This window comes from Anticarsia gemmatalis, chromosome 13 (assembly GCF_050436995.1).
Source record: "Anticarsia gemmatalis isolate Benzon Research Colony breed Stoneville strain chromosome 13, ilAntGemm2 primary, whole genome shotgun sequence".
Classification (NCBI taxonomy): Eukaryota; Metazoa; Arthropoda; class Insecta; order Lepidoptera; family Erebidae; genus Anticarsia; species Anticarsia gemmatalis.
Genome location: NC_134757.1, coordinates 12761702 through 12772560, shown reverse-complemented (window position 1 = coordinate 12772560; position 10859 = coordinate 12761702). Strand labels below are relative to the sequence as shown.

At 35.0% G+C, this 10859-nt stretch overlaps 1 protein-coding gene across 1 annotated transcript; it reads left to right on the top strand.

Annotated features, from left to right (window-relative positions):
• Positions 1 to 1463: 1463 nt before the first annotated feature.
• LOC142977477 (putative inorganic phosphate cotransporter) lies at positions 1464 to 10431 on the top strand. The gene is made up of 11 exons (XM_076121375.1): positions 1464 to 1597; positions 2039 to 2313; positions 3488 to 3667; positions 4860 to 4998; positions 6532 to 6746; positions 7256 to 7405; positions 7736 to 7868; positions 8651 to 8769; positions 9092 to 9211; positions 9524 to 9644; positions 10342 to 10431. The coding sequence occupies exons 1-11, from the start codon at positions 1522 to 1524 to the stop codon at positions 10392 to 10394; spliced, it is 1581 nt and encodes a 526-aa protein (XP_075977490.1). The 5' UTR covers positions 1464 to 1521; the 3' UTR covers positions 10395 to 10431.
• The last annotated feature ends 428 nt before the right edge of the window (positions 10432 to 10859 follow it).

The window sequence follows — 10859 nt, the reverse complement described above, 5'->3', positions numbered from 1 at the left end:
TACCGTTGCGTCGGGAGGTCTAGTTGTACTTTGTGTCCATTGTTTAAATGTTTCTAAAAGTCCCCACGACACAAGAGCAATTCTAAGCGCGAGAGTTACTTTTTAAAGAAATTAACAGAAAATAAATATTATAAATAAAAAAATTGTGAGGTTAGATGTACGTTAGCCAAAACCAATCGTAATCTAGTTTAACTCATAGATTATACTTTTTACCCCAGGAAATCTTTCAATACTGTAGCAGTCCCGAGCGGAAACAAGATTTATAAACGTGAATGTCTGTCTGTCTGTCAGTTACACTTCTCCGAGAAAATCCATAAAAGATTTCGATTAAATTTAGCATGAAGCTGTAGACAGAAAATGAACACTATTGAGGTTAAAAAGTGTTCGAGTGAAGCCGCGCCGGTCAGTTAGTGAAATACTAACTTGCCTGCTTTGCATTTTCATATTTTATTCTCTTAAACGAGCTGTTTGGCTTAACGAGAATTTAATGGGAATGACAGTCCTTTCCGTGGAGATTTTTAACTCTTTATTTTTATTATAATAATAATAAATAAATCCTTCAGAGGTCAGTGTGTGCGATTCTACAATAAAATCCCGAGTGAAATTCAAAATTTAAGTCTCAATAAATTTAAGTTATTAGTTAAAAGTAATTTATGTCGTAAGGGATATTATACTATTAAAGATTATTTAGATGATAACAAAGCTTGGGACTGTGCTGCTTCTACCAAGTCTATTTCAAAATAATGTATTACAATTTGATATTATGACATTGTTATTAATTTATTATGACATTGTTATTAATTTGTTATATCTCATTATTATGACATTGTTATTAATTTGGAAATATTGACATTTAAAAAGAGCAAGCCGTGAGTTTCTTGCCGTTTCTTCTCACGAGCAACAGCTTTTCCGAAACGGTGGTAGATAAAAAATATTTTGACGATTTCAAATACTTGTTAAAGTTTATGAAATAAAGAATATTTGACTTTGACTTTGACTTTGACTTTATTGTTTTTAACTTTTTATTTCACAGTGGATAATGTTTTAAAGTATCTAAGCTTATTTATTGGTTTGTTTTAGTTGACATCCTCAACATTTAATAAAACAGTATTACTTATGCACGTTATAGTGGTAGGTACATAACACACCCGGCTTGTTTTTCATTAGTATACACAAAATATAGTAAAATATGAAAATAGGTTTTTTAACCTAGGTGGCAAACAGGCATGTAGCCTTTGGATGCCTACAATACCAGAAGTCCTTTGTTTGTTTATTTTAAAAGACCCCACCTGCAAATCGTGACACAAAAAAAAAAAAAATAAACGCTATTTTTTTTATTAGTAATTTTTTTTTAAAAGTAAAAATGTATGTGTATGTTATAGTTACTTTCTCTGGAGCGGCACATCTGTATCAAATAATTACTCTTTGAATCACATAATCTTACATAAACACAGCGTTTATAACAGCATGTTCATAATAAACTTATATCAATGAGCTACTGTACGGCAAATTAGAAACAAAATGAAGACAATACAAAATGGGGAGAAAAAAATTGATTATGAGTATAAAGAAGTTCCTTACAAAGAAAATGTTGAAGGTAAGTTAGTTTTGACGTACTGGAAATAGTTTTACAAAGGTTTTGGTCGATTGTTTGTTAGTTAATAGTGATTTTAAAGATTTGATTCAATTCCTGACTGATTAGCATTAAAATAAATATTAGCATTGGATGCTACCGAAAGTGTCAAAATGAGACTAAAAAAGCTTGCTTCCCTAAGAGTTTTTCAAGCAGTTTTTAAAAGGTTGAACAAAATGTCTTTGAAGTGTGAAAAGCAGGATAAATCTTACTATAAACTCCTCTCATTCAGACCGGAGACTTTTAATAAGCAATTCAACTTTTGCAGTTAAAGTATTCTTATCTGATGTCTTGTATAAATAATCAATCAATCATTTTGTGACTCAAAACGTTTTTAAAATCCAGGTTTCAGTAAAAATAAATAGAGAGAAACTGGAAATAATGCTTGTTACTTTATCATTTCAGAAAAACCCACAATCCCCAAAAAATATGGATACGGCATCAGACACATCCAGCTAGTCCTATTTTTCTTAAGTCTTGCAGTAAACTTCATATCAAGAGGACATCTAGGAGTCACCATAGTAGCCATGACGAGTCCACATGTAGACAAATCTGAAATACTGAATAATACTGCAATTTACCTAACAAGATATAAAGGTGATGCAGCTATTGGTGTTAAAGGAAATATAACAAATGAGACTCTTGAAGCCTTTTTACATACGTCAGAAAAAAGTCACGAGGTGAGTGTGAAACTAGTACAATTACATTAATAAATAATAATAATTAAAACCCATTAATGTCCCACCGCTGGGCAAGGGTCTCCTCCCGTAATGAGGGAGGGGTTAGGCTTCGAGTCCACCACGCTTGCAAAGTGCGGGTTGGGGGTTTAACGTCGTAATGCTACTACGGAAATAAATACTTTTTAAAAAGTATAAAAGCGAACCCCATACTGCATGGTTTGCACTCACAGTACAGAAATTCTGTGAAGTTTATGTTACAAACATCCATGCCTATGTGTAATAAGGGTATCAAGATCCTGGTCTACTTGAATATCAAGGCTGTTTAAATCTGGTACAATCTGAACCCCATCTGAGCAAATCTAACTAAATCAAACCATTAACACATGCAAATCTCCAACACACAATATCAGTGCAATATCGCAACACAAGTTATATTATCATTAGCAGTCAGCTACGTCTTCATTAGTGGAACACTACTTGTATTAATAACGGCTTGGACTAATATACTAAATTAATACGTTCCCTAATGGAGAGTTAGTGGGTGTGGTTTACATGAATTGTGATACAATATCCTTAGTTATGATTGAGAGATATTGGACTATGTCGACTTGAAACTGAAGTCAAACTGGTAATAGGAAATTGCTTTTAAGTTTTCGGTCTAAATTTGTTCTATGATTGAAGTTGACTTTTCTGACTCAACATAAGAATAACAGTTCTGCAATCGAGTTGTTCCTTCTATCTCGTTGTGCAAGTGATGAAATAGTGTGAGTCTGTTTTGTAGCTTAGTTTTATTTAGAGCTACCAAAGCTACTGAATTACTGTAGTTGAAATTATACAGTTAAATATTTAGGCCACAATTCAAGTAAAAAACTGCTCTTAAAAATTACTATTTCAATCCCAGTATTACTATTCAGATTTTCCTTTGCTGCTGCTTCTTTATGAAGCCTCTACCTACAGGTAAGCCTGTAAAATGTATGAAATTTACTTAGAATAATTCAAATTATAACAATATTTTGGTCAGTTTCCACCAGGTATCTAATACTTACACACTTCTGTAATTAGTTTCATAAAGATGTACTTTATACGCCAAATAGTCAACATGCTGTGAAACTGGCCCTTAAAAAGAACCCCAATATGATAGAAAATAATCACAATAAATAACTCTTCATTTCAGACATACGACTGGCCGAAGTCAACTCAAGAGATGGTACTAGGTTCCTTCTTCGTCGGCTACTGCATCATGATGTTCCCTACCGGCATGATCTGTCAGCGCTGGGGAGGGAAGCTGCCGCTGCAGGCCAGCTTGTTCTTTAGTGGGATCGCTTCTATATTGACACCTTGGTTGACTACTTGGGTAAGTGTGATAATGGGATATTGACAGGGTCACAATATTTCTAACTTTAGACCTGTAATAGAGAGCCTTAAAGACATTTTATCTTTTGTAAATTGAAAAGTTTTTTATTTCCTTTAATTCTGACATCTTGTAAAAAAACCAAGACCGATGTCATTTGATCTAAATGTGTTGTGACAATTAAGGTATTGTTTGTTCTTTGTGTCCATTGCTTGTATGTTTGTAAAAATCCCCGCGACATAAACGCATTTTTTAATAAATAAATACAATAAATTTAACCCATTAATGTCCCACTGCTGGGCAAGGGTGTCCTCCCGTAATGAGGGAAGGATTAGGCCTTGAGTCCACCACGCTGGCCAAGTGCGGGTTGGGGACTTTGCATGCCTTCAATAAATGTATTAAACAAATTTTAGGCATGCAAGGTTTCCTCACGATGTTTTCCTTCACCGTTGGAGCATGTGATAATTATTTATAATACACACATAACTTCGAAAAGTCATTGGTGTGTTGCCTCGGGTTCGAACCTGCGACCACTTGCGTGGGAGGTGTCAACTTATACCACTCGGCTATCACTGCTCTCTTTATTTCTTAGTGCGGCGTAAAAGATAAAATGTTATGTACACATTTTGCAATAAAATAATATTATTATAGCTTAAAAATCGAATTCAGTTGTAAAAAAATTTAAAACCAGCCATCGCTGAATTGTTTGGTTATATTTCTTTATTAATTTCAACAAAAATGCGTAGCCAATAGCAATTAAAGAGTAATTTCTCACACAACTGTAGATCGCAAGACACTAACGACACGCACCATCTGCCACGCTGCGTCACAACGATTCAAACGTTGCGTTTGTTGCGGTCGTTATCGAAATCGGTGTGTCATACAGATAGAAATCAATATCCAACTAATATGATAAATGCGAAAGGCACTTTTAAAGTAAACATATTATTATTGATACTAAATGAAAAATTATATAGGTAATGCAAATATACATAGTCTAAATCACACATTTTCCTAAAGGGTTAAGCAAAGACCAAGGAGAAAGAAAAGATAAAGATAAAATAAAAAAAGCATATAACTCTTTACTGTTCCACTGCTAAGCAACGAGTCCGAACTCAAGTTGAGAACGCGAGTCAAATGCGAATTCCGTAAAGTTAATTGTATTGTTAATAATAAATTATGTACACTTTTCCAGGGTGGATGGAAGGCAGCATGTGGCTGTCGCATCCTCCAAGGACTAGCTCAAGCGGGAACGTACCCAAGCATTCAGAGTCTAGTGGCAAAATGGGTGGCAGTCAGTGAACGAGCGATGATGAGCAGTTATGTGTATATAGGTAAGTGATGATCTTCATGACAGATATGATTGTAAATTTTGTAAAGAAGCTTTTGCTGCAACCATGGAGAAATCTTGAATCAAAATGATGCAAATATTCAGTTATTTCTGCAGCTAGCTATCAACTTTCCCAAGTCAGTAAGAAGTTTGTTAGTTCTTTGTAAATTATGTATTTTTGGTGTCTTTTTTATGAATAATAAATCTAATTGGTTTTAATGTCTTTTTTAAATGATTATTTAAGTCTTGCCGTTTACTCATACATGGTTAGCCATTCATTTAGCTCTACATATAAACCGTTTCTTTTTTACAGCTTGATGTGATTAGGGTAATGATAAGATTTCAAATAGCTCTCATAAAAAAAAAACATTTAGATATTCTATGTCGTTGTTTATTTGTCTTACCATCCAAATAACAATTATCATTTCTTGCCAATACGCGTGAGGTCAATGTACCATTCATTAGCTAGACTAAAGCCTTTTGGCTACTGTAATAACACATGACACAATTATATAACGCTCCTTATCTCCCACTCCTATATTTATTCATCAAACAATAAATAAGATACGCGATATTTCATCTCCACACGCACAAAATAATCCTGAATGTAAAGTAATTGCTCTGCGTCAAGTTCTGACATATTAATAGTGAGATAAGATAGACACACCTCTTCAAGATTAACTGCTTGTACAACTGACTGAAATGACGTTAATAGCTAGAAAATGCTTTTAAAATTTTGATTAATGTTTTAAAGGTCTGTAAATTTAAATTTTGACACAGTCTAAAACTGTTCGAATATATTAATGTCTTAAAGTATTTGTTTCTTTTACTTGAGCTGGAATTATCATATATTCTTGCCATAAAGATCTCGCAAATAATTTTAGATATACTTTGCGCTTGAGAGTTTTAAGCCCGTTTACAAATATTGACAATTCTCGTTTCGTAAAAATTAAAAGCAAAGGTATCTTTCCTCTTAGTTTGGAAAGATACCTATGGGCAGTATTGTGACCAAAAAAGGAGAAATATAAATAAAATCCAAACAATATATGTGTTTAAATAAATTATCTATACTAATATTATAAAGCTGAAGAGTTTGTTTGTTTGAACGCGCTAATCTCAGGAACTACTGGTCCGATTTGAAAAAATATTTCACTGTTAGATAGCCCATTTATCGAGGAAGGCTATAGGCTATATAACTTCACGCTACGGCCATTAGGAGCAGAGTAGCAACGAAAAATGTTACAAAAACGGGGAAAATTTTAACCATTCTCTCTTATGTGACACAAGCGAAGTTGCGCGGGGCAGCTAGTTATGTATAAAAGTCAAAACATTGGGAGGTGACTCTCTAGAAGAGAATAAGACATGCATGACCTCTTAAAAGGTCATGAGAGTAGCACTTGTAACCGGTGGTCTTTTATGATGTATGGATGTGAATGAAGTAAAGGTAGTTTTAAGGATTGTAACAAGTGGTCTGAGTTCTCTGTTCTCTGTCTTCCCCTATGGGAATAAGTAAAGAAATTTTTTTATACCTTTACAGGAACAACATTAGGAACCGTCATAGGTTTCCAACTAGGTGGTTTCCTTGGAGCCAGTTCTTGGGGCTGGCCGTCTGCGTTCTATGCTGTTGGAGTAATATCGCTTGTTGCTTGTGCCTTACTCACTGTTTTCGGAGCAGCCACACCGATGGAGCATAAGACGATCAGTGAAGAGGAGAAAAACTTTATCTTAGGAGGCACTAAAGAAAGTGTTCGGGTAAGAACATAAAATAATTTATGTTATACCTGTACCCCGATTCTCTACCACTATCGACTACCGACGACCGGCTAGCTATCGAAATTTTGACATTTAGAATGTACTGCCAAAACGTTTCCTACGACACCCGTCAGAGGCGCTGATCAGATTTTCATTCAAAATTTCTCGATGACAGTTCGGTTGTCGGTAGACGACAGTAGTAGAGAATCGAGGCACTGATTAGATTTACAATGTTGATTTGATGTTATATGGGAAAATTCTGTCGCTGGATACGTAACCAAACTTTGAACTACTATTGAAATTATCCCAACAAACATTGGGACATATCAATTAGATAATGAAATATTGTCCGACAGCGACGATTGAATATATCCCTATATGTGCATACCATAAAAATCTATAACTACTATGTAGCTCAAAAATAAAAAGAGTTTCGTTTTTAAATAAATTATTTTTCATTACATTGCCCGTTATGTTTGCTATTAACATTTTATCCCAATTTATTACAGAAACCAAAAACGCCATGGAAAGCGATCTTTACATCGAAACCACTCTGGGGTGCTCACGCCACACACATCGCCAGCGGTGTCTCCTTCGTGTTCTTCTTCAATCAAGTACCTTCCTACATTCACTATATCCTTGGCATCAATGTTAAGAACGTGAGTATTACAACCTTATAAAATAATGATAATTCAACTAAACAGAGTTTAAAATTTTACGTTAATAAAGTTTTTAACTATGGTGACTTTGACTATTTTGATTATTATATAAAGGTCAGCAACCTTTGGATTGCATTCTAACGAAAGAGAGACATAATACCTACGCAACCAACGGACCGTAAAATGATAAACACTTAAGAAAATAAGCTTGTTAATGTTATGAATTATCAAATTTATTTCTGGAATCCTATAAATAATCTCACAAGGACCAGATGCATCATTTTCTTTGTTGTTTTCAATAAGTTTGTAATGTCATTTTGGTGTTTTCAGAGTGGTGTTCTTTCGTCACTGCCATATGTGGCCAGTTTCTTCACAAGCCTTGGTTTTGGATGGATATCAGATTATTGCACAAATCATAACATTGTTACTGTAAAAAATGCTAGAAGAATATCTAATACTATCGGTTAGTATTATTTTTATATTTAAACATTGTTCCAATATAGATATATAGGCCTTTTTTTAAACTGCCTCTGTGGCGCGGTCGGTAGTATATGCGGCTGCCGTGCCGAGAGGTCTCGGGTTCGAATCCTGGGTCGGGCCAAAAAGTCCTTTCTGAGATTTTCTGTTAAGAATTTCTTAGAGATTGCCCGGAGTTGGGAAGTTGAGGTCGAAGACTCCGTGCCTCGGAGAGCACGTAAAGCCGTCGGTCCTGCGCCTGACCTCTCACTGGTTGTGTCGGTTATCCGTCCCACCAGACTATGAGAGTGATGGAATAGAGAGTGTACCTGTGTATTGTGCACACACTTGGACACTATAAACAAAGTCCTGAACAGATGGCCAGTTTCAATTAAACTGACCGCCGTAGCCGTATCGGCTAGGAGGACATTATAGGCCTTTGGTTTGGTGTTCAAATCAGAAAACTGATTTCTAAACTCTATAGAACTTAAATGTATACTTGCGCAAGTAGTTGGTTTAATTAAGTGCCTGGTGTTTGACAATATCCTAACCTCTCACTACATGGGAGTCGGGCCTACATGGGATCATCAATATAAATGTCAAAAAGCGAATGAACTTTAATATACCTTCACCTTCGACGAAAAAAAATTATCATCAAAACTATCTCATTACTCACTTTAAATTAAGAAAGTAATATTTTACTACACGTTACAATCCCTAAGGAAAGCGATTTTCTCATTTATCACTTTTTACATCGAATTTTATATTAAAGTTTAAAATATTTTCTAGCGCAACTAGGGCTGGCTATATCACTAGTGTGTGCGTCGTACGCGAACAGCGCAGCGGCCGCAGTCACCTGCCTCGTCGTCACTATGGCATGTCACATGGGAGTTCATACCGGGTGGATGGTAAGCTTTTAATTTTGAAATTCACTGAGCTTGTTTATTTTCTCGTGGAAAAGAATTGTGAGGGAATTTTTAGTCTGAAAAGTATTTTTTTTGTGTCAACTTGGACTATTTTGTTACTGAAACAAGTTAATTTCGTTAAAAATAAATATTAAACTGTAGCTCAACTTTCTCCACAAAGCATTGTCTCAACAAACGTATCGAGAGATTGATTGATTTACAGTTTAAAATTTGTGTAGTTAGAGTTTAATTATACAACGATAAACATGAATTAGAAATAACTATGTATATAATATATTTGATTTCTCATCTACTTTTATTTCAGGTAAATCACATTGATTTAGCTCCAAACTTCAGCGGTACTCTGATGGCAATAGGCAACTCTTTGCTGACCGGCTGCACTGTTTTATTACCTGTTCTGGTCTCCAACGTTGTCACTGATTTGGTGAGTATATCATTTATCACCACAGCATGCATCACTTAAGTCATAAATAACTTAAGATCAAAAAAAATCTTAACTTGTATCACACGGTATTAACGTGGCGCAGTCACGTAACTCAAAAATTATTTACCTTTCTACTGCTTAAGATGAACCTAGGGGAAAGGGCCGTTTTATAATAATTTTCATAATTGAAAAACCGTTTTAAATTTTATTTAGCTGGTTTAAGAATGTACGATCCAGGAACCACTTGATACATGTTTTATCACCTTAAATGACTCATGTGTACATGCTTCAAATTTATTGTTTTCTTTACAGACGAATATCACACAGTGGCGTATAATATTCTTCATAGTGGCAGGAGCATGTGTTTTCTGTAACTTTATATTTGTGTTCCTGATGTCAGCTGATACACAACCCTGGAATGACATGGATGATGGTAAGTATTTGAAAAATCAATCAGCGCCCCTAGCGTATTTTTAAGGAATTAATTTTGAAGTCTTTACAACAATAAATATTCGGAAAGTGATACGATATGTACATATGTACATATATACGAGTAACAAGAGTTTGACACTTATAGTGTACTGTAAAATAGTTTCTACGACGCCCGCTAAAGGCACTGATCACATTTTTTTACAAAATTTTTCGATGGCTAGCTGCTTGCCAATAGTCGATATTGGCAGAGAATCGCGCTACAGAGTCTAGAAAATAAAGTAGTAGTCATTATTTTTTGTGTAAAATCTTATCATTAAATGTGAATTTTAGTGTTTGTAATACCGAGTGTAAAAAGTCGTGCTTATAATCCGCAAAATCGAATGAAACATTTTTGTCCAACAAAATCCCCACAATTAGAACGCGCTACACACGCGCTAATCTTGCAATTCACGAGCATATTTAGTTGCAAATGTGCGCTTTGTACCACGACAGACACATAACGTGAATCTGCATGCACGATTAACCATTGCACTAGACATGCAGTAATAATTATAGTAGGAATTCAACGAACAAGTGCAATACGTTGTCGAGATAACGTAACTACTTTACTGCGTTTTTGTGCAGCTTTACCGCGCAACTTTATGTTCCACGCCCCAATTTATTACTGAGTGCTAATTTGTGTATCTAATGTTTTACAGAAACGTGCATTGAGGAGCAAGTGGGTGGGGCGGAAGAAAAAGAAAAACGGTGATAATGTTTTTGTAAAAATAAAATATTTTATATTTCAAGTGTGTTTTATTTAACGTGATAGAAGATGTAATGACCAGGATTGAGCTAGGTTTGCTTAGATGGTTAGGTTATGTAAAGAAAACGAATGAATGTAGAATCATAAAATTTACTGTGTGGACGTAAATGAAAAACGCCGAGTGGGGACGCCCCTGCAAGTCATGAACAGATCATATCAGCGATGTCTTAAAAAATTGTCAGGTGCGTAGTACTCGTAACCGGCGGTCAGTGTTTGGCAAGATGTATGGATGAATAAAGCAAGAGAAGTTTTTAAGAATCGTAACAATCGCGTTCTTTGGTCTGTACATATACCCTATGGAAAAATGGTAGGATATTTTGAATGTAGAAAAAATAATTGAAATAAAATAGTTCTTAAAGACGACCGGGTATAGTCCGACCTAGTGGTCTACTTAGAGCCTTGGCATGCACG